The 24,642-nt window shown below is 38.4% G+C and overlaps 2 protein-coding genes and 1 long non-coding RNA gene across 3 annotated transcripts; all 3 read left to right on the top strand.

Annotated features, from left to right (window-relative positions):
• The first annotated feature begins 2,476 nt into the window (after positions 1-2,476).
• Positions 2,477-6,029, top strand: LOC133709903 (meiotic recombination protein DMC1 homolog). The gene is made up of 15 exons (XM_062135851.1): positions 2,477-2,617; positions 2,723-2,805; positions 3,105-3,196; positions 3,277-3,348; positions 3,456-3,494; positions 3,610-3,667; positions 3,756-3,801; positions 3,900-3,945; positions 4,374-4,435; positions 4,566-4,632; positions 4,731-4,823; positions 4,918-4,986; positions 5,108-5,186; positions 5,328-5,494; positions 5,620-6,029. Exons 1-15 carry the CDS (start codon positions 2,613-2,615, stop codon positions 5,662-5,664), a joined length of 1,023 nt encoding a protein of 340 aa, XP_061991835.1. The 5' UTR covers positions 2,477-2,612; the 3' UTR covers positions 5,665-6,029.
• A 7,568-nt stretch (positions 6,030-13,597) lies between these two features.
• LOC133708758 (uncharacterized) lies at positions 13,598-14,348 on the top strand. The gene is made up of 3 exons (XR_009846025.1): positions 13,598-13,648; positions 13,847-13,928; positions 14,235-14,348. It is a non-coding gene; the product is annotated as an uncharacterized LOC133708758 (long non-coding RNA).
• Positions 14,349-14,823: 475 nt separating this feature from the next.
• LOC133711819 (very-long-chain aldehyde decarbonylase CER1-like) lies at positions 14,824-16,529 on the top strand. Its single transcript, XM_062137908.1, has 6 exons — positions 14,824-15,023; positions 15,140-15,212; positions 15,433-15,633; positions 15,731-15,826; positions 16,064-16,237; positions 16,353-16,529. Exons 1-6 carry the CDS (start codon positions 14,824-14,826, stop codon positions 16,527-16,529), a joined length of 921 nt encoding a protein of 306 aa, XP_061993892.1.
• The last annotated feature ends 8,113 nt before the right edge of the window (positions 16,530-24,642 follow it).

Raw genomic sequence — 24,642 nt, 5'->3', positions numbered from 1 at the left:
GTCAAGACAGCCTTTCTAAATGGAAATTTAGATGAAGAAATATATATGATGCAACCTGAAGGCTTTACTGCAGAAGGACAGAATGAAAAGGTATGTAAATTAAAGAAATCGATTTATGGTTTGAAACAAGCATCTAGACAGTGGTATCTTAAATTTGATTCAGTAATTAGTTCTTTCGGATTTGTGGAAAATAAGTTGGATGAATGCATATATATGAAGATCAGTGGGAGCAAGTTTATTTTCTTAATCTTATATGTTGATGATATCTTGTTGGCAAGTAGTGATGTGAATATGTTAAAAGAAACAAAGAATTTTCTTTTGAAGAATTTTGATATGAAAGATATGGGTGAAGCTGCGTTTGTACTTGGTATAGAAATCAAGAGAGACAGAGAAAGAAAAGTTTTGGGATTGTGTCAAAGAAACTACATTGACAGAGTGCTTAAGAGGTTTGCAATGGAAACATGTAAAGCAGGTGAGTCACCAATGTCAAAAGGGGATAAGCTACACTCAGGGCAATGTCCCAAAAACTCACTAGAAAAGAAAGAGATGGACAAAAGACCATATGCTAGACTGGTTAGGAGCTTAATGTATGCTCAAGTATGCACAAGACCAGATATTGCTTTCTCAGTTGGTGTGTTGGCAAGGTATCAATCTAATCTGGGGAATGAGCATTGGATTGCAGGTAAAAAGGTGCTCAAGTATTTGCAAAAGACTAAAAATTCCATGCTAGTATACAAAAGGGTTGAAGATCAGGAACTAGAAGTAATTGGTTATACAGATTCTGACTACAAGGGTTGCATTGATGATCTAAAGTCTACTTCAGGATACATTTATATGTTAGCAGGTGGTGCAATCTCATGGAGAAGTGTAAAGCAATCTCTGACAGCTACTTCAACTATGCAGGCTGAATATGTAGCCATTCATGATGCCACTGGACAAGCCTTATGGCTTCGAAATTTCTTGAATGAAATCAAGGTAGTGGATTCAGTTGAGAGACCTTTGAAAATCTACTGCGATAATGCAGCTGCAGTGTTCTTTGCTAAGAACAACAGAAGGTCAACAGCTTCAAGAAATATAGATGTGAAGTATTATGCAGTTAGAGAAAATGTGAGAAACCATGAGATAGAAATAATTAAGATCGGCACTCTTGCTCAACTTGCAGACCCGCTCACAAAGGCCATTGCAGTAGCATCTTTTCAGGTACATGTCAAAAACATGGGAATTTTGGAGAGCCTTGATTCAGTAGTTTAGTGGGAGCTGAAAACTTTCATTTTATAAGCATGTTTTAATTAAGTTGAGAATTGTTGGATGCAGTAAAAATTATTTCTAGAAGTTTATTTTTCCTTGAGTTCTTTTATCACGCCTTCAGCATATATTATTGACTTGTAAGTTTTCAAGATTTAGACTATTGGTTTGCAGCTTAATGCGTGATAATATAGGACATGAACTTGCAGGTTTGTATTAGTAAGCAAATTTTGAATGATTCTATTTTGAATCCTGCATACGGACCTTATGTGTGCTAATATATATGTTTTCATTTGTTTAAGCACAATTTCATGTACACAAATTTAACTCCTGTGGTCTGTGATTGCTTCAACATGATGTTGAGGTGCTGGTACTTAGTTAAGTATCTGTTTTCTCTTTGTCTGTTAAAGTCAATTGCAGATTGACTGAGTTCAGGAACAAGTTGAAATCCATGGCTAGTCCAGCGCGCACTTCATGGTTGCTATATCTGACTTAAGTAGCATTCTTGCTGTGTTGAACAATGATAGTCCAAGTGGGAGACTGTAAGATTATTTGGACTTATCAATGTCAACTTAAGGAACAAGCAACTTGCTACTCTTGATGTAGAACAAGCAATCAGACTTGTCATTGATATTTCAATTAGGATTCCCAGTTTATTGAGGGAACATACATAATTGATCATACCTCAATGCATTAGGTTATGTACATGAATCAGGAATGTTGTTCCTATTGCTAATCGGTATAGGAAACCTTTATGGGAAGGTACCTAGACTCATTGGCCTATATAAGGAACCACTTGGTCCCTGCTCTAGCTATCATTACCTGCATTTGAGAATACATTGCTCTGCCCATTAGAGAACTCTCATCAAGGATAGCTCAGAGGAGAACCAACCAAGTGCATTACTGTAAGGAAGATCAATTCGTCATCATTCACAATGGCTGCTGCTCCAGGTATGTTTGTGTTCTTAAGCTCGAGTACAAATATGCATACACATTAACTGAATTTACAGTTCTACCCAACCTGAGTTTCCTGTACACGTTATTACCTTTCACATTGCTTTGTTAAGTATTAGCACCAAGTTTTCACTTTTCAGTTTTTGATGTAAATTCTGCATGTATTTACTCAGATATGTCAGCTCTTTGGTGTCACATATATCATGCAAGTAACTTATGATACATACGTTTGAAACGCCATCGTTTGGGTCCATTCCCGCTCTATAAATTGACATCCCCTCCCATTCCTCTAAAATTCAAATTTCAGATACTCACTCTCTCTCTCCACCCTCCCATTTCTCTCTCTAAGATTTCCACTCTCCGGAAACAACCACACGTCGCCGTTTCGTCAACCTAAACCACAGCGAGCGAAGATGAAGTAAGTCACAGATCTGCAACCTCCTCTCTCTATTTGCTTCAATTCGGATCGTATAGCCTTGTTTCACTTTGAAATAACCTAACCTTTCTCTGCCTTGGTCCTCAGAGCCGAAGATCAAAGCCAGATGCAGCTCGTCGAACGCGAAGACATCGACGATGAAGACGACCTCTTCGAAGCCATCGATAAGCGTAAGCTTCACAACCATTCGATTTCCCTTTACATACTTCAATTTTCGATTTCGATTTCGCACTGGTAATTGAACTTCTCGATGATCACAAAACTGCTTCGGTCTTTCTCGGTTTCCGAGCTGTACTGGATTTTCAGTCGATTTTCAAATTTCCGATGGATTTGCTTAGTTTTTCTGGTTTCGTAGAAATTGAGTGTGTTTTGCTCACGATTTTAAGGTTAGACTTGAAATTTTAAGCGAAATTTGCTTCGGAAGTGACTAAATACGAGTTGTAATGGAGCAATGAGTTTTTGTGTGCAGTGATTGCTCAGGGAATCAATGCCGGAGATGTTAAGAAGCTTCAGGACGCTGGGATCTACACCTGCAATGGTTTGATGATGCACACCAAGAAGGTAAAGCGAATTTCACCTCTAATTTTTCGAAACCGTAAATGTTCAAGTTGGATTTCCTTACCGTGATTGTTGTTTGGTAGAACTTGACTGGAATTAAAGGCTTATCTGAGGCCAAAGTTGATAAGATTTGTGAAGCTGCTGAGAAGATAGTGGTTAGTGCTTAAACCTTGCCACAATCTGAAATGTTTATCTAGATTTTCTGAAGTTTTTTGAGTGGTAAGTTTCTTCTCGGTTTTCATAATTGTTTTCTCTTTTTCAGAACTTTGGATATATAACTGGAAGTGATGCTCTAACCAGAGTAAGTTTAAAGTTGTTTGTGGTTTTAAGCTGGCTTAAGTAAATGCAGTCTTGAAAGCTATTTACTGGGGGGATGAATGTGAACCTCAGAAGTTGACTTTTGTTTTGGTGCATAGAGGAAGTCTGTGATTCGCATTACAACTGGGAGCCAAGCACTTGATGAACTATTAGGCGGTAATCTTGTGCTATTAGTTATTCAATCTAACGTTTATTATGCTCAATAGTTTGTTATCATTTGATTCGTTTGTTAATAAAATTGCAGGAGGGGTTGAAACTCTAGCAATCACAGAAGCCTTTGGGGAATTTCGGTGAGCACTGTTTCTTTGAGTATCAGTGGTGTCCATAATCTGAAATGTTTCTTCGAGTATTACTGTTGTCCAGTATTAAACCTAAACACTGATTTCAGGTCTGGGAAAACACAGCTTGCACACACACTCTGCGTAACTACACAGGTTTTGTCTCTCTCTCCTTAAGTTGTGACTGTCTTAGCATACTGGAAATCATGCCATCATTGTGCACAATTCTGTTGTGGTCTTTTTCTAAAAGTCTGGCATTTGAGTAGTGAAATGTTAAGTTTACATTGACTGTGATTTTCAGTTATCTTGCATATCATTCAGTTTGATTAAGAGAAAAATTATACACCATTGAGAAGCATGTTACTGAAAAAGTGATAATTGTGGGTTTTGGACTGCTGCAGTGCCATGCCAAGTACAATTGAATGCCAATACTGCTTTTACAACTGTGCATCCCATATGTGGTCTTTCTTGAATAATACACTAGTAGCTAGCCTAAGATTTCCATACTTGAACATGCAGTTTGATTCAAATATCACATTATACACATCAAGCCTTGCTGACTGAGCTTATTTGGCACTTTTCAGCTTCCTACTAACATGCATGGAGGGAATGGAAAGGTTGCTTACATTGATACTGAGGGAACATTGTATCCTTTTTTTATGTCCATCCCAACTAATGTTTCATGTAGCTTTTTATCAACAAAGGATGACCAAGAATTATCTTCATCAATACCACCAATATAAGAATGTTTTCTTCTTAACTAAATGCACTTGCAGCCGGCCTGAACGAATTATACCTATAGCTGAAAGATTCGGCTTGGACCCAGGAGCTGTTCTCGACAATGTAATCCTCAATCTATACATACACTTTCACTTGAACAAATGATAGTGAATTAGTGATGACTGTGAACTAACCTTGACATTTTCTGTGACTGCATAAAGATCGTTTATGCTCGTGCTTTTACATATGAACATCAGTATAATCTGCTTCTTGGTCTAGCTGCAAAAATGGCTGAAGAGCCATTCAGACTTCTGGTAAAGACTTCAGTACTTTACTTGCCAGAACTCTGTCATGGTACAACTATCAACAGGCCTGGAAGATTGACTTCTATGTGTTCATGTGTTTCAGATTGTGGACTCGGTGATTGCTCTATTTCGTGTTGATTTTACTGGGAGAGGAGAGCTTGCAGATCGCCAGGTCAGTTTCACAGATTCCCTGCAATACATAGGCTCATATACTATCATTTATATCTTTGAGACCAAATAAAATATAGACTCATTTTAATCTTATGGCCTTCCTCTTTATTTTTCTTCTTCAGCAAAAACTTGCACAGATGCTTTCCCGATTAATAAAGATTGCTGAGGAATTCAATGTTGCTGTCTATATGACCAACCAAGGTAATTGGTCATGGACCAAATTCAAAGACCCTTTTGAGCTCAATCATGAATAATTTTTTTAAGTGAAAATCTTTGAGTGGATCTTATAGTAATTTGATGCATGTAAGTTAGAGGCTCACAGTGAATCTGATTACTGTGCAGTGATAGCTGACCCCGGTGGTGGAGTGTTCATATCTGATCCAAAGAAACCAGCAGGAGGTCATGTGCTCGCCCATGCAGCAACCATAAGGCTCATGTTTAGAAAAGGCAAAGGGGAACAGCGTGTCTGCAAGGTGTTTGATGCCCCAAACCTGCCTGAGGCTGAAGCAATATCCTTCTCATTTGCTTTATACTTTATGACTTTTATCATTACTTGCACCATCCTATAACTGAGACTGCATGTATCATGACTAGGGTAGGCCTATATGTGTTGTTATTCTTGACAGAAACGAACGTTTTCCAGATAACTGCAGGAGGCATTGCAGATGCAAAGGACTGAAGTGCAACGCCTTTCTACGACACAAGAAACAAGAAAATACTGTAATATTTTAATTTCCTGCTATATATAGTCATAGTTGGTACAACGTGGCAGTGATATGCAGAAAGGAGAGGCGTGGTATAGTGGTAATGATAAGCGTAAACATAATGCACTAGCAACTTATGCTAGAAGATGAATGACTTCAGTATTGAATGTTTGAGCAAGGTTACTTTACCTGAGTGATTTTCTTGTGTGCAAAGCATCTAGTACGCTTAAAGTGTTTTTCTTATACAGTACTTTTGATTTACATGTACAACTCTATCTAAGAAACTCTATTATCTGGTTTAGAAAGAACAAAAAAATTTAGACATAAAAGAGTATCAGAACACCACAGTATTATTGCTTAATTGGCTAGTTATAGTGGGTCTTCTCTGTTCTGGTGTCTGTTGGTATGAGTTACCTCCTTAACACCTTATTACTCTTGTCAAAGGGTCTTTGCAAATCAATTTGTTTTTTCCATAAATCGTTGCCTACAGAAGGTACCTAGCCCATTCTTGCCTAAATCATAGCTTCTTGTTCTTATACCTCACAACACTGTACATTTTTCTCATTCTCTGTACTGGGTTCAGTAAGAAGCAGCAATCAAGACTTATTTTGAGGACCGGAAAAAATATCACAGGAGTATACTTTCAGTTCATAAAAATATCTGCTTTCTTGTCAAAATAGATGCTATTTCTATTCGAATCTTTTTATATCTCCATTAAAAAAAATGAGGACCAGATATGCAAAAGTAATGGCCATGTTAGATATTCATTTTTTTTTTTTTGAATAAGTGATCTTTCATTAAGAAGGTCCTCAATTGAGGTGTTTACAATCTTCATTTAGTACATCTATGATGCAGCTAGGCATCTGATCAAGCCAAATTGTGCTAGTTTGTGCCTCAAAGCCTATACCTGCAAGCCTATGGGCAACCGTATTACAAGAACGTGGTGCATACTGGATTTGGACCAAAGAAATAGTTCTTGCAGCTCTCTTAATGTCATCCACAAGACCACCATTTCCTAGCAAGGAATGATCAGGGCACAAGGCTTCCGCTATTGCCTCAGTGCAATCGGATTCAACAACAACATTCTGAATATGAAGTGAGGCAAGCAAATCAAGGCCAGCACGGATAGCGTATAACTCACATTGTTTTGGGGATGCTGTGTGAGCAATAGGAGTGGCAAAGGCCGCAAAAAATTGTCCAGAAGCATTGCGTAAAACTCCTCCAATGCCACCCTTGGTTTGGTTGGATAGGAATGCAACATCAACATTGAGCTTGAAGGCTCCATTTTCAGCAGGTTTCCATCGCTGTCGTTGTTGCTTAACATGAGATAGCTGACTGGTGGTTCTGGCTTTTTGGAATTCATCCAACCATGTAAAGCTGCTTAACAGAATATCTTGAGCAGATTGTTGAGTGCCATTCCATAGAGAATTGTTACGATTTTTCCATATGGCCCAGATGATCATTAACAACTTCGCAAAAATTTCAGGTGTTAAACTAAGAGCCCTTTCTAACATCCATTCCTTGAAATTCAAAGAGGGAAGTATAGTATTCTGCAAGTTGAATGGTGCATCATGTAGAATTGTATATGCTATGGGACACTTACAGAAGAGGTGACTTGCATCCTCAATGTAGTACTTGCAAAGAAGACAATGTCGAGGGCCATCATACCCCTTCGTTAGAAGTCGATCTCTTGTTGGAAGAAGGTTGTTGCAAGCCCGCCATGCACAAATACCAACTTTTCCAGGTACTTTGGCTTTCCAAAGGCATCTCCATAATTCTTTATAAGGATCGCCCCTAGAGGTAGACACCAACACATGTTGCATAACATCTATTTGAGCAATCCAGTATGCAGATTTTACAGAGTAGTGACCCTTCTTTTCTGGAGCCCATATCAACTTGTCAGAAGTAGCAACTCTACTGAGCGGTATACATAGAATCTTCTCTGCTATAGCAGTGGGAAAGAGACTATAGACAGTTGGGGGGATCCACTGTCGGGTAGTTATATATGTCAATAAGGTCTGCCACCTTAGAGTATAAGGTATTAGGAGGTTGCGTGAGTTGTACAGGGACTTGAGCAGGAAGCCAGCGATCTTGCCAAATGTCAACTTGTTGGCCATCACCAATTTTCCACTGTACACCTGCCTTTAGAACTTGCCTACCCTGTAGAATGCTTCACCATGAGAAGGAGGGAGAGTCCCCGAGGTCTGCTTCCCATAGGAACATTGAGGAAAATATTTTGCCTTATATAACCTTGCAATAAGAGATAGAGGGTTGGAGATAATTCTCCACCCTTGTTTAGCAAGCATGACAATATTATACGCATATGTTGTAAAACGATAGTAAAAGAATTTAAGAGAGGGAGAGTTTAGACACAAAGAATGAAGTATGAGAAATGGAGTGATTCTATTCATCTCACAATGAGGTTTATATAGGAGTACCTCAGGTTTACAAAAGGTAACTATTTAACGATTACATCAATCACTCGTCTGATTACAATCAATCAATCGCTAATTATAATCTGTTAATCACCAATCAATCTTAATTGGTGTATATCACGCAACACTAATTGCTATTACATGAATAGCCACATTAATATTTACAACACTCCCCCTTGGATATTCCATGTCAATAGTGTTGCCCCTGCTATGCGCTTCTAAGTTGCCTCGTCAAAAACCTTGCCAAGTAATAAAAACCCTGTGGGAAAAAAACAACCTTGGTCGAAGGAGAAAAAGAGCACAACGCGCTTGAGTGTGGATTAGCAGTATCACAGCTTTAGAGATAGGTGGAGTCTTCTTATCAACACCATAGGTAGGTAGTATGTCTACGAGAGGGATGCATTAGAGTTGCTACACCAAAACCTTGCCCGGTAAACCTAGTGGGAGAAACCCGTGGTCGAAGGAAAAAGATGAGCAAATGCATATACATGTCGAATCAAAGCATCTTCTGGATGCAGTAAATGGGCTGACCATGCTAAAGATGTGCCTCGTCAAAACCTTGCCAGGTAACAAAACCCAATGGGACAAAATAACCCTGGACGAAGGACAAAAAGAGTACACGATGGTCAAATGAGTAGGCTTCAGGATACTCCCCTGATTTTGACTCCCCCTGAAAATTACATGTTAGGTAATTTAGATAGTTTACGTAGACCAATACCTTGGACATGCTTCTGGAATGTAGACTTTGGTAGTGACTTGGTGAAGAGATCTGCACGATTGTCTTCAAATCAAATCTGCTTAACTTCAATCTTCTGATGCTCCTGTTGCTAATTGAAGGAGAATTTTGGTACAATATGTTTGGTGTTGTCTCCTTTGATGAAACTCGTCTTTATCTGCTCTATGTAAGCAACATTATCCTCGTAGATAATGGTTGGTTCATCAGTGCTGGAATGCAGTCCACATGTGCTTCGAACATGCTTTGTAATGGCTCTTAGCCATGCACATTCACATACTGCTTCGTGAAGAGCTAGTATCTCAGCATGATTCGAAGAGGTAGCAACAAGTGTCTATTTCGTAGACCTCCAAGAAATTGCAGTATTCCCAATGGTAAAAACATAACCAGTTTGGGAATGTGCCTTGTGCGAGTCTGATAGATAGTCTATATCAGCATATCCAACAAGGCGAGCATCATTCTGAGGATCAAGGGGGTTTGATCCATTCCTTGATGCATAGGGATAGAATAAGCCCATATCCGTTGTACCTCTAAGGTAGCGAAAAATGTCTTTTATGCCATTCCAGTGGCGGCGTGTTGGCGCAGAGCTATATCTAGCTAACAAGTTCACATCGAATGAGATGTCCTATCTAGGGCATTGAGCCAAGTACAATAATGCGCCTATTGCACTTAGATATGGGACTTCTGGCACCAATATCTCTTCGTTATCATATGCAGGACGATACGGTTCTCTCTAGACTTCAGACGACCATGGGTGTGCTTGCTTTTATCCTCATTAAAGCATCTTAACATCTTCTGGATGTAATTTGGTTGATGGACCAAAATTTCATCTGCACTGTGCTCGGGCTCCAGGTCGAGACAATAATTTGTTCTCCCAAGGCTTTTCATCTCAAATTCCAACTTCAGGTGCTTTGCGGTTTCCTTGATCTCTTCAGGAGTATCAATCAAATTCATGTCATTGACATAGACCGCCACAATTCCAAACTAGGAACTTGTTTCCTTAATAAACATGTATGGGCATAGTTTATTATTCACATATCTCATCCCAATTAAATATTCACTTAGACGGTTATACCACCTCCGTCTGGATTGTTTCAATCCATAAAGTGAACGCCTCAAAACTAATGAAGAGCGTGTTCCGTGGTCTAGAACTATTTGCATCGGGTATATTAAGTCCTTCAGGAAGTTTTATGTATATCTCTGTATCGTGATCCCCATAGAGATAAGTTGTGACCACATTCATAAGCTGCATATTTAGTTTTTCGGAAACTATCAAACTGATAAGGTAGCGGAACGTTATGACGTCCATTACGAGAGAATACGCCTCCTCGTAATCAATCACAGGGCGTTGAGAAAATTCTTGCGCCACTAGACGAACCTTGTGTATCACAATCTCGTTTTTCTCATTACGCTTCCTTACAAATACCCATTTAAATCCTACAGGTTTAACATGGGGAGGTGTAGGAATAACAGGTCCAAAACACCTTTCTCTTTGTCAAGGAATCTAATTTGACCTGGATTTCTTATTTCCTTTTTGGCCAGTCGTCTCTTCGTTGATATTGATCAACAAAGCAGGGTTCGAGGTCATCGCTTATTATAATTTCGGTGGCCACCGCAAATGCTAATATATCATCGATGATAATCTCAATCCGATTCCAAATCTCACTAAATTTACCGAGATTTCTCTATTCTCGGGAATGGGTTCAAATGTTGGAGCATCCCCCAACATGGTCTCTTCTAGGACGTACCCATCATCCAGATTTATCTCATGAGATGAATCGCGGTTTGAGATAGCGATGTCAAGAGGATTCGTTTGTGCCAAGTTTACCCTCTTCTGGGGATAAGAATCCTTCAAACCTAATGGTCTACCTCGCTTCTGGGCAGGGACATATGACTGGTTAGCCGCCATGGTCGTACCTTGTCCATTTGAGACTACACATCCTACAGGGACTTCTATCCTTGCAGGCACATTTGCAGCAGGTATATATGATCTCGTCACTTTTGCTAGATCAGAGAAAGTGTCTGGCATATTGTATTCTTATACTCTATAGATCTAGAATTGTCCGCACTTCACTATTTTCGTGCGGTTTGGGGATCAAGATGAGACATTGTGGGGACATTCCATGTTAATTCACGTCGTTCATCAGGAACGGTGACGTTCTTATCTCCCCCTAACGGCGGGAAGATTGTCTTATCAAAGTGACAATCTACAAATTAAGCGGTAAATAGATCGCCTGTCAAGGGCTCTAAAGAGCACATAATGGATGGGACTCATAATCGACATGTATACCCATCCTTTGTTGAGGACCCAATTTTGTACGTTGTGACGGCACAATTGGCACGAGGACTGCATACCCAAATGCGCGTAAGTGCGAAACATCAGGTTCGTACCCAGTCACCAGCTGTAACGCGGAGTAAAGTTGGTAGCAGTGGGCCTCAACGGGACCAATATAGCTACATGCAAGATTGCATAGCCCCACGCAAAAACTAGAAACTTGGTGCGCATTACCAAGATTCTATTTGCGAGACCATCTTGGGTGTGAACATAGGGAACTATATGTTCAGCATCAATCCCAAGGAATATGCAATAATCATCGAAAGAGTTCGGTGTAAACTCTCCGGTATTATCAAGTCTTATAGGCTTTATGGGATAATCCGAGTGGTGAACCCTCAATTTCATGATCTGGGTGAGTGTTTAGCAAAAGCAGTGTTTTCTTATGGACAATAGTGTAACATGTGATCACTTTGTCGATACATCAACCAAAACCATTAATATTTAACTGGTCCACATGGTGGTTGGATATGTCCACAAATTTCCCTTGCATTCTGTGCAGAAAAATGGTGATGTATGTACTAGTCTTTGCATATGATGGTCTAGTATTAAATATTCTTAACGAATATGGCATAGTGTGTCCTTATATACAAGACCCTTATTCAGAAGGGGATGCACCTGCGATGAGTTGAGGATACGGTGCATCATACTTTGACCTGGGTGTCCCAAACGGTCATTTCATAGCAAGTAGTTGCTTCAATTAGTTAGCTTCTAGCTAACAGATTTCAATTTTCTCCAATGTACGCTTCTGGCCACACACTTGGAGGTTATGCAAAGATATTACACTCATTTTTCTCAGTGGTTTCAACGTGGTAACTGTTGGTTCGAATATCCTTAATACTCAATAACATTCTTCTGGAACGTGGAGATTATAAGGCCTCATTAATGGTAGGTTCAGTACCATTGGACAACATACAATGGGTTTTACCATAACCCTCTATCAGGTTGTATTGGCCTGATACGGTTGTCACAGAGGTATGAATAGACATAAGTTTGAAAAATATCTCCGATCTGGGAATATGGTGTGTGTAATAGCACTTTTAACCAGACAACAAACTTCCCCACAAGACATGCCTATTCATAAATTTAATTCAATGGATCACATGTATAAATGAGTTTATTGAATTAAATATATTCCAACATAACCACATTTCTATAATCCAAAATAATTGAAAACATAAATCACCAAAATCCGAAGATGTTTCATTCATTAAGATGAAATAGATATGGCACAAGGGGCCAATTATACCCCTGTCTTCGAGTTCTAATCCTCGGTATGTTCAGTAACTGGCTGAAAATCCATGATCTCTAGTGTGGAATCGATAGAAAATGACCCTTCAATAAAGTTGGTATTTCGAGTTCCGCGACTGGCGTAATACTCATTTACTGCTTCGGCTATCACACAGCTAGTGCGGGACCAACATTCAATTCCTCCACAACGATAACAAAGATCATGTTGATTTTGGTGGCGGCGGGCCGAACCAGTGTTCTTTACTTCTTTTCCACTTTGGCTTGTTGGGCAGGGGCACTATAACATGAGGCCATGTTTTGGGGCGGTTATATGGGCCATTTATGGGCCTCTCTTTCCTTGTCTCGAAATATAGGACTTTTTTTTTTCCTTCCACGGCCACAATTTCTCCTTTCGCGATTAGGTTTGCGATGAGTAACATCCACTATGCCAAGAAACCCTTCAGACGACAGAGCTCAGACGACACACATGTTGGTTTCTGTCGTCTGATATATTTTAACGACAGACAGTGTAAAAACTGTCGTCTGAATATGCAACATACCATACAAAGATGGTCTTGAGAATTAAGTTTGTTTTCAAACAACAGTTATCTGTGTTCTAGTCAAAGGAGATAAATTGATTTCGTTTTGGGTCGTAGCTTCTTTTTTTTGTTTGTATTCAGACGACAGATATATGTTGTGTCGTCAAAGGAGTAAATTGGCTTTGGATTTTTTTTTCCTGTTTTTTTTTTGGCACAACATGAAGGGATTTAGTTTTTTGTTTTTGGCAAATAAGGGATTTAGTTTGGAACACTTTATGACATTCTCTCCCCGACTTTACGAAAACTAAAACCTAAACCGCGGCTCAGCTGAAACCATTCCAACTTCAATTTCTTGCTCCGTCCATTCCAACTGATGAAAATCCAAATCGAAACACCCTAATCAGAACCCAGATCGAAACACCCTAATCAGAACCTCATACTCCGTCCATTCCCCATCTCTCTTCGACAGACGAAGAAATCCTCATTCCACATCTGGGTCTTTGTTTCAAACCTAAATCGCGAAATCATCCAAACCTCTTTGCAAATTTCATGGGTCTCAATCAGTAGCTCTTTATCTATCACTACTACAGTAGGTCGTCATCTTTTCCATAGTCTTCTTCCGCTGCTCTTAAGTTGATTTGCTATTTCCAAGCCTCTGAGTTATTGCCACTTTGAGTACGCAAAGTTCTGGTAAGGTACCGAGTTCCCAATTCTCTATTGTTTAAGTAATTGCTTTGAATCTCTTTCTGGGTTGTTTATCTCTTTATTCATGATTTGGGTTGGGTATTTTGATTTCGTGTTTACTCCATCTTCGTTTTAGGTTTTGTTATATTTCATTACTGTTCTTTTTGTTTGGGAATTGATATTGACTTTACAATTAATATCTAGAGATGACTTGATTGTTGAGAACTGGTGACCAAGCTTGGAAAAATGAAGTAGTTTGTGAGATCAATTTTGAACTTGCATCTTGGTAAGTCTTCTCTTTCGATTTTGCTTATTTGTGGAAGAACTATTATGTTTTTTGGTTTTGGTGGTTGGGTATGTCAATTGGGTTTTGATTTGGAATTGAAAAATCTTGGCAAAATCTCTTGTTTGATGATATATTGTATGTCAATCGATAGCCTTGAATGATTAATTGGTATTGTCTCTCAAATATCTCGATATGAATGGAGCTTACCTTTAATTTGCTCAGATGTTGATTGATTATTTTGATATATAATAAATACAACAACTATTCTTTACGGGCTCTGCTATACTTTGTATTGTGATTTTGCAGTGATCAAGATGATTGTGAGGTTGTGAGGAAAGTAGGGGGAGGAAAATACAACAAGGTCTTTGAAGGTATTAATCTCAATACCAATGAGCGATGCATAATCAAAATCCTCAAGCCTGTGAAGAAGAAGAAGGTAAAAGATTAGGGTTTTGGGGTCTAGTTCTTAATTGATTCAATTGCGAAAGTCGAGTCTTTATGGTCTATGAAGGTTGATCTTTGTGGGGGTGTTTATGCAGATTAAGAGGTAGATTAAGACATTTGAACACAGAGGCATGTTCTTGGAAGACATTTGTTTGGATTCTTGAAATGTGATCCCTTCTTTTGGATTTTTGTATTTAAAACTCTTCATAAGATAATTGCAACAACATTAGTCAACTCTTTTTTGTCTATATTTTAGATAATATACATTTATATTCTAGCTTATCATTGAATGAACCATTCTCGATCTGTAATTTGGATGAAATAAACATCCCGAGTTCTTGTATACTTGTAGGAGTTACCTGTTGCTTTTGTTACATTCAAGTCTCGGTTGGGTGTAGCATTAGTCTCCCAATCTCAGCAGCATACAGATCCACTTCTTTGGATAACTGACATGGCTCCAGAACCGAGGGATGTATCTTGGAGAAATCTGGTGATACCATACAGAGTTTTGCCACTTTGCAGGCTAGGTGTCATTGTTGCAGCCTCTCTTCTTACAATTTTCTTTGCAATCCCAGTCACTGCTGTCCAAGGTATAGCCAAGTTTGAGAAACTGAAAAAATGGTTTCCTCCAGCCATGGCTTTACAGTTGATGTAAGACTTATCTTGATTATAAAACTAGAACTTTGATACATCAAACTGTGACCTATTTAGTTAAGCTCACTTATGTCCTTAAACTTCTTGACCTACTGTGTTGTATATGTCCTTAGACTTCCCTATTTGAATGGAAGTAGATTCAACATCAGTGATGACACAATTAATGGTACCTGTATGTGTGCGTGTGTGTGTGCGCGTCATATGTGAGTAACCATGTACATAGGTGTATATATGTGGGTAAAGTTTTAATAATAAAGACAGAGATCAGCGGGTCCAAAGAACTAATAGTGTCATTAAAATCTTGATGGTGTTAAGTGATCAAATTAGAGCCATCCTAGTATATATATGAATCTCTATGTGATTCATCGATATTGATTGATCTCTTTTTTCGTATATCTCATTGCAGGGTGAGGGGTTCAATAATTATGGTGGTATATATGTCCAGAGGAATCCACGGCTGAAAGTCAAGGTGGTGGATGGGAGTAGCTTGGCTGTGGCCGTCATCCTTAACAGCATTCCGAAAGGGACAACCCAGGTTCTCCTTACAGGCAACCTCACAAAGGTTGCTTATGCCCTTGCCTTTTCTTTGTGCCAAAGAGATATCCAGGTATATGTCAATTACATATTCATGTATATGACTTCATATTTCTATTCCTATATGTTTTCTGACCTGATGAGATCGATATTGGATAAATTTTTTTCAGGTAGTTACATTACAGCAGGCTGAGTATTTGAAGCTCACCAAATCATTAAATGGTACAGAGGGTAAGGTGGTTCATGACAGAAGCTATGCTCAAAAGGTAAGGAAAATTTGGCTCTCTATACCAGCTTTCTTATTGTTTCTATCTATCATATGCTATGGATATTTAACAACCATAACAAATTAATTGAAGAAATATATTTCTGTTTAACAATTTTTTAGGTAGAAAATAGGGATTTCTATTTTTCTAGGGTTTACGGTTTAGAGCTACACAGAAAACTTGTTCTCTTCAAATTACTTTTTTTGATACTTAATTTGCAGTGGAATTTCAATGCAGATTTGGTTGGTGGGAGATGGGTTGAGTAAAAAAGAACAGTTGAGTGCACCAAAAGGAACAAGTTTTGTTCCCTTCTCTCAATTTCCACCAAAACAGTTGCGCAGAGACTGCCTCTACCACTACACACCAGCAATGAAGATCCCCAAGTCTCTTGAGAATGTTTACTCTTGTGAGGTGGGTAATTAGTAACCAAAAAAGAATTTTCTATAATGTTTCTTCATCCATTATTAGTTTGTTATTTACTTAGTAGGTAATTGGTTAACTAAAGCTTATATATTGTGACAATCAGAACTGGTTGCCAAGGAGGGTGATGAGTGCGTCGCGTATAGCAGGAATAGTGCATGCATTGGAAGGTTGGAATGAGCACGAGTGTGGTCACACCATGTCCAGCATTGACAAAGTTTGGCAAGCAACTCTTCGACATGGCTTTCAGCCTCTAGTCTCCAAAGAGGCAAAGATTGATTAGTCACCTCTTCAAGAAAGCATTACCCAATTATGATTTATGTTCTGACTACGCCTTGTTTTTATTTTGATATTATTTGAGTTTATGTTCAGCTGTACTGTGCTTGGTAGTACATGATTTGCAGTGGATATGTTAGTGATTTCCAGTTATTTGATGAATATATGGTACCATTTTCTAAATGAATGGTATTGGTATATATTGTGGTTTATGTATATTTCCAGGTTCTGGTATGGCACATTGAAGCCAAATTCTGTGGTTTTAAACCAAATCACAAAATATAAAAATGTGGAACAATTGAACGTCCAACAACAGAATTCAAGCAAAATACTGTTGTCTGAAACAAGAAGATTCAACAGACAAAAATAAAATTCTATAGTCTTAGTCTCATTCCCACGACAGAATATTGTGATGTATGATACTTTCTCACAACATACGTAACAATGAAACATCAACTATCTCCATATTCAGACGACATATAAATGTCTTTTTAAACAACATCAAACAATAGAATGTTATTAAAGTCTGTTGCTAAAGTTAAACAACAACAACATTTGACTGTCGTCTGATATCATATTTAACCACATATACTACCATTTTATGCATATCTGAGCAACATTCAGACGACAGATATATTTTTGGTGACTGTCGTCTGAGTCACCTTCTGACGTCGGGCATTGACTGTTGTCTGAACACCAATCAGATATCAGCTTAATAGACGACAGATTTTCTTCATATCAGACGACAGTCAAAGTCTGTCGTCTGAAGGGTTTTTTGGCATAGTGATCATTTGCTTCAAGAAAAAGTGTTGCTTAGGTACCGATGGGCTTGGCATGATCATTCCTCAACAGGAGGTTGTTGTTCATTTCAGTGAGAAACAAGATAATGATCAATTCTAAGAATTAGTAAAGTGCCTCTCCTTGTATTCTTTTGGGCAGATGAGCTTGTTCAATATCTTGGTAATCATGTCTTGCTTCATGCAAGCTAGAAAATTGTCATTTGATGGTTAAAGTACTCTTCCAGAGCGACCCAAAGAGTCTGTGGATCCTCTTCATCGGATACTCAACTTGGAGTGTTTTCTCCATATGTTTCTTCATGAACATTATGACACTCGCCTTAAAAGCCTCAGTGACGACATTGTCAATATCGATTGTTGATCTCATCTTCTTTGTAGTCAGATGAATTTTCACATCTTGAGTCCACTTTAGATAGTTTCTTCCGGAAACCTCCAAAGCAACAAAGTCAAACATGTTGAGATTTGACATTTCTTACAGGAAAGGAACAAATAATATTAGTGCTTTGGGTAATATCGTCCATAAGCAAGTAATGAAAACTTCATATTCTATAACATGGTATGAAAAATCGGATTAGACATGTAAAATCTACTGGTTTTATCATGTGTGGTGAATTTATGAAGGAAACTTCAAGTTTTTTAAATGGCATTATCAAAACTACAAGTTCGATTTATGTATGAACTACTGGTTCATTTAGAACTTCTAGTTCATTAGGTACCTGCATTTTCTACACATATATTCTAGTGCGAAAATTTAGACAAGTAACACAATAATATTGAATTGAGCAAATTGAAATAATCTCACAAATTTGGATAAATAAAAGTCACAAATCAATTGAGATGTTAATTGCATGCTAGTAATATAACAGATTAATTATCACACAATTATGTGAATAAATGCTTCTGGCAATTAATTACACATTAGATATGGTGAATCTATTTACAATATGAAATCATTTTTCCTTTTATTTTTTTGATTCTGCTGGACCAAAGAAGGAGTGGGATTGATAGTGAAGCCTATCGGGCTTAGTCTGCGGGCTTGTGACCCGGGCTTTCATGTGTAAGTCAAATGGTGTGTGAGACATGCTGGGCTGCTAGGTCCTGCTGAGGGAGAGTGGGCCTGCTGGGCTCAAACTGGTCTGCCAAGGAATGAAAAGTTATTACTCAACCCTTTCGGTAACTCTAATTGAATACGACCAGGTAAGGAAGGATAAGGTTTAGGTGGAGCGAGACTCACTTAAGTACACGGCCTCATCTGAACCTTGCCTAGACATCGCATCCAACTGGATGAGCCTAGTTTGAGAAGATTCATAACTTTTGTCATGGCAACATGTGGTGAGCTTCTGTTCTGGTCTTGCAACTTGGGCTTGAGCTTCTGGCTCAGATTTGTTGTTGTGACTTTGGGCTTGATTTGAGCTTCTGACTCAGCCTCATTTAATATTCACAATTATAACATAATTAAATTCAATATATGTTATTAAATCATAACGTAAATAAATTAATACAACCCATTAATGCTTCTGTCATTTCGTATAGGTAATAAATTGGGTAAATGCTTCTGGCATTGTAGTAATATTAAATAGGAATCATACATGTCAATCTGTCATGATATATGTCAATCAAATCCAAAAACATGAACAAATATATACGACAGATATATATGTATCAACCAAATAAATTAATAAAGTAAATTTGGGGGTTCATGCATCATGGTGATTGTTCATATTCAATCATTAGACTCAATAAGCATGAATATGAAATTAGATTTTGGAAAGAAAAATACTTGATGAAGAACAGACGAATCTTCTGTTTATATGTGCAGAACTGAGAAGGTTGTCTTCTCAGCCAATCCAATAACTCAGGAGTTATTCGCCTCTTCTCTTGATTGAATGATGAACCACCTCTTCTCCGCAACTCGCAATCTGAATCCTAGAGTTTGTCGTGCTGATAACGTGTTGTAAAACGATAGTAAAAGAATTTGAGAGAGGGAGAGTTTAGACACAAAGAATGAAGTATGAGAAATGGAGTGATTCTATTCATCTCACAATGAGGTTTATATAGGAGTACCTCAGGTTTACAAAAGGTAACTATTTAACGATTACATCAATCACTCGTCTGATTACAATCAATCAATCGCTAATTATAATATGTTAATCACCAATCAATCTTAATTGGCGTATATCACGCAACACTAATTGCTATTACATGAATAGCCACATTAATATTTACAACAGCATAGATGTTTTTAAAACCCATACCTCCTTCATGTTTTGTGAGACATAATTTCTCCCAACTTCGCCAATGGATCTTCTTTTTTGCATCCGTATCACCCAAAAAAAAGGAAGCACATAGTTGATGAATATCATCACACAAATTCCTAGGAAGCAAGTAGCAGTTCATAGCATACAGGGGCATGGTCTAAGCCACTGCTTTTATGAGTATTTCTTTGCCAGCGCAACTGAGAATTTTGGACTTCCAGCTAATCAACTTCTTGGATAATCTTTCTTTAATATAAGCAAACTTGGCAGTTTTGGACTTACCAACTCTCATTGGTAAACCAAGATACTTATCATGTTCATCCACCAGTTGTACTGCTAGAATGGAAGCCAAACTGTTTTGAAGATCCACGTCCACATTCCTGCTAAAAACAACACTGCTTTTCTGAAAATTTATTTTCTGTCCCGAGGCCTTTTCATACAAGTTCAGGATTTGTTTGTAGGCAGTACACTCCTCAGGAGTAGCAGTTCCAAATAGCAAACTATCATTTTGCATGTAGGGACAGCAAAAATCCCTAGCAGGGCGGAGCTCCATTGGATACCCGCCCCTAATGGGGGGAGAATTCAGGGACAAATGGGGAATGGGGATGGGGATCGCCAATCCCCGCTATCTAAGATTGGGGATGGGGCGGGGATGGTATTGTGATCCCCATCCCCAAACCCGCCCCAATAATATATACATATATTTAACTTATATATATTTTAATTTATTTTTTATAATATAAATCACAAATATATACATTTACTACTTTACTTTAATAACTACACTTTTACTTTAATGGTGTTTTGACTTTTGCACTCACTGAATTATGATTTATGAATTTAATCATATTTTAAATTTATTTGTTGTAAATTTTGATTTTAAAAAAGGCAATATGAGAAAAAATTATTTTATTTATTAAATTCTTATTGGGGATTTGGGGCGGGTTTGGAGGCTTAGTCCCCAATGGGGATGGGGCCAGGGAACCCCCAATTGTACATACCTCCAATAATATGGAGTATTTGCTATCTCACCAAGCATAAGTAACTCCTACTTTGGGACATCCACGAGACATGGCAAGGCCCAACCACGACATCCATCGTGTAGCCCTATGTTCAAGCTACACCACGGTATCCGGAAGTCGCAAATCCGCCTCCGGGAAGCCACGTTCCCGCCCTTGCCAAGATGCCCTCACAACTAGGCTTTCTAGACTAGAATTGTGTGGTTGCTTATCCCACATCGAAAAACATGTAAAGGAAGAGCATTCCTTCATCTATAAAAGGAATGCCTCCTCCCACAACTCAACACATTCCATTACATACTTTGTAATCTTGTTAGGCCGCAAGGCTCGACACACTAGTATAGCCTTCAAGTGGACGTAGTCTCCCGCTCATGCGGAGGCGAACCACTATACATCTCGTGTCAATCTTTCTCTCTCTCTCTCTCACATAAGCTAACTAGAGACCCCTCGGTCACTAACGTTAACACCAATATATTTTTATTGGGGATTGGGGCGGGGATGGGGGTAGAAAATGACCCTGGGGATGGGGATGGTATTGTGATCCCCATCATATCTCCAACCCGCCCCATTGCCATCCCTAACTGCATGAGTGATGAGTGCTGACAAACCCTCAACACATAAAATAAAAAGATATGGTGACAATGGGTCTCCCTGACAGATTCTTCTAGAAGGCAAAATACTAGGAGTAGGCTCACCTTGAAGTAAAATTGAGTACCCTACAGTAGTGACCATATTCATGACCATATGAATCCATGTAGGATGAAACCCTAGCTTGGTGAGAATCGCCTGAAGATAATGCCACTCAAGACGATCATAGGCCTTACTGATGTCCAACTTTAAAGAGAAGAAACCAGTATTTTGATGCCGTAGCTTGTGCATAAAGTGCGCAACTTCATTGGCCACCAGAGTATTGTCTGAAATAATTCTTCCAGGCACATATGCACTCTGTAGTGGTGAAACAATATCCGGTAGCCATTGCTTAAGTCTATTTGAGACGACCTTGGAACAAATTCTACGTATCACATTGCTCAAGGCAATTGGTCTGAAATGTGCAGCTTCTTTAGCATCTTTGACCTTTGGTATGAGACATAAATAAGTGTAATTGATACAAGCCTCCATTTCTCTAGTCTGTAAGAAACTTCGAACTGCCATGCAAAGATCAAAACTAACAATATTCCAATATTTTTGAAAGAAAAAGGGTGACATACCATCCGGACCTGGACTTTTGGAAGGGTGCATTTGGAAGAGTGCCTTTTTAATCTCACCATCAGAGTACGGCCGCAATAGGTCCTCATTCATTGTAGGAGTAACTTTGGTCAGTGTTGTTGCAAGGATTGTGGCTAACGCCTCAAGGTCAGTGCCTTCAGTCGAGAAAACATTTTCAAAATAGGTTAACAAAAGCCTTTGAATCTCTGCTGGCTCACTTTGCCATTGACCTCTCTCATCATTGAGGCCTTTTATCATATTTTTGCTTCTTCTATTACTGGCTTTCCGGTGGAAGAATGCTGAGTTTCTATCTCCATCTTTAAGCCAAATAGCCCTAGATCTCTGCCTCCAATATTTCTCTTGTTGAGCAAGAATCTGACTATGCCTCACATGCAAGAGTCTTTGTTCTTCATATTGTTCCAGAGAGAAAGGGAGTCTCATAATATCATTGAGTTTTTCCTGGATAATACGCAACTCTTCCTTTTGATTATTAAATTCCTTCGAGTTCCACTGTAAGAGATTATGCCCCGTATCATCAATTTTCGATGCAAACTGGAGGAGAGCATTACCTGTAGAGGGTTTGGTCCACAAACGTTTTATGAATTCCTCACAATTAGCATGTCCATGTCAGCATTCCTCAAAGCGAAATTGCTTTTTAAACTTCCTGTGTCTTAGCTTTTCTGAACTAACCATGATTAGCAACGGGCAATGATTAGACTCACTAGGGTTTAGAGTAATAACCCTACTGTATGGAAATCTAGCTCTCCATGATGGTGTTTGAAAACCTCTATACAGTCGTTCCTTTGTGAACTTGTTGCTCCACGTAAATCAATTGCCAACAAACCCCATATCTATAAGATCACAATCTGCCATGGTGCTCCGGAAAGTAGCCATAGGTGCTGCCGCACGTCTAAGACCTCCAGACTTGTCATTGTTGGACATGATCTCGTTGAAATCACCAGCCATTAGCTAGCCACGGTAAAGGGCAATTTTCAGCTGCCAGTTGCCTGATGAGAGTCCAAGTCCGATGTCGTCCTTCTCTTGCTGCGATGCCATAAATACCAGTAAAACGCCACTTATTGGTTGTAAGTAACATTTTAAATTCCTAGTTTTTTGTGTGACTTTAGGCTTACTTCTAATTTTATTTACCAATTAAAAACTTATTTACTTATAGATAAATCGATTTTATCTCTAATTAAGTGCGGCGGAGCGGAGGCAACGCAGTCGTGCAGCCATGCCAGATCAGCTGACGGCTCGTCCTCGTCCCCAAGCTGAAGCGGCCATTCCCTGCGCTAACGCTGGCAATGACGAGGAGGAGGACAAGCCTCCCAACGAAGTAAGTTTTCGCGTAACTACGGAATTTTAGGGTTTGATTGTGTACTTTTCTTGAATCTTTTCGCTTGAATTTGGGAGAAAATCTTAAGGGGACACCACATAATCTTGTTTCCTGCTATAGTTCATGAATAAATTGTTTCTGGTAATCGGATCTTCTGCACTTGGAGGTCTGACTACGCCTGAATAGACGCACAATATAAAACCCCATCAATGTAATAAAGATAAGTAGGGTATCGTTCTTAACCGGGGATTAGGGGAATTTAATCCTGCAAAAGATGTTAGAAAAATAAAACAAAGTATATATAGACAAAGGTATTTCCAATTTCAAAAGGGGATTGAAGATTTGTATTTAATCTAACAACTAAATATTATACAAGTGACACACCAAATCAAACCACAAGTCAAATAGATAAATATGGATGGAAGATGTAGAGATGACATTGACTACTCACTAACACTTTAACGAGGTTGATAATCATCAATTACAGATTAAACATATCATAGCAAGAAATCAATCAAGAACAGAGATGAACACATACAAAGTTCTTATTACTTCCCTTAATTAAATTAACTAGATGAACGCATCATAGTTAACTCTATTAAGCATGCAATTACTAGTGGTAGCTAATCACTAACAAAAACACAATCAACGCATTAAGTAAGGAAGTTTGATCTATTTAAGCAAAGATAATAAGTTAGAACGCTAATCTTATCATGCAAAGCTCATTGTTGATTTACCTAAGGAACTATAGGTTTTCCGCTTGAATTATTAAGACCTAGAACGCTAGCAAATTTTAATATCGATTCAATTACATGTTCATCAATCAAAGAATGCATCCAAAGATCAATAAACACATAAATGATGCGGTTGAAGCACAAAATCAACAAACAAGTTATGACATGGTGAAATCGCAATTTTCAGATTATCAAGAAACCTAAAACATTAATTAACATGCTTCATGGTATTTGGAAATTAAACATCAAAACATGCTTTCAATCTCACAAGTAATCAAAACATCCAAATTATCATAACAAAAATTTGTTTTGAATTACAGAGATTGAAAACTGAAAACAAAATAAAGGTGTTCATGGTTACACTTTTGAAATCTTCAAGAACGCAAGAAGCTTCAAAGGTGGTAGATGATCTTGAATGAAGGTGATGGCAAGGATGCTTGAATGGAGGATGCTCACGGCTTCAAACTCTGAAACTTGGAAGAATGTCGAAACTTGGAAGAGAGAAAGGGAGGTGGTGGCGATTTTGATTTAGGATTTAGTGGTGGTGCTTGACGTCTCACAATACCCCCTATATATAGTGCACGGCCTTCTCTAGAGTCTTGATTACTTTCTACTTCAATTACATCATCCGACCAATCAAAATATTCTATGAGAAGTAGATAACAATCTTGAATCTTCTTGAACATCTTCTTTGTCAAAATTATTATGCACTTAGTCTCAATTCCATCTTCATTCAACTTGTATACAATCAGGAAACCTTAATTGATAAATAT

Source organism: Rosa rugosa, chromosome 5 (assembly GCF_958449725.1).
Source record: "Rosa rugosa chromosome 5, drRosRugo1.1, whole genome shotgun sequence".
In the NCBI taxonomy this organism is placed as follows: Eukaryota; Viridiplantae; Streptophyta; class Magnoliopsida; order Rosales; family Rosaceae; genus Rosa; species Rosa rugosa.
This window is presented reverse-complemented; position numbering and strand designations above follow the sequence as displayed.

Excerpts from the sequence above, each read along its gene's own strand:
- LOC133709903 (XM_062135851.1), top strand. Across the intron at positions 3,197-3,276 it reads TGATGATGCACACCAAGAAG|AACTTGACTGGAATTAAAGG; the intron begins GTAAAGCGAATT and ends GTTGTTTGGTAG. Across the intron at positions 3,802-3,899 it reads GAAGCCTTTGGGGAATTTCG|GTCTGGGAAAACACAGCTTG; the intron begins GTGAGCACTGTT and ends CACTGATTTCAG.
- LOC133711819 (XM_062137908.1), top strand. The coding sequence starts at position 14,824 with ATGGCTCCAGAACCGAGGGATGTATCTTGGAGAAATCTGGTGATACCA. Across the intron at positions 15,024-15,139 it reads GCCATGGCTTTACAGTTGAT|ACTTCCCTATTTGAATGGAA; the intron begins GTAAGACTTATC and ends ATATGTCCTTAG. Across the intron at positions 15,634-15,730 it reads TGTGCCAAAGAGATATCCAG|GTAGTTACATTACAGCAGGC; the intron begins GTATATGTCAAT and ends AATTTTTTTCAG.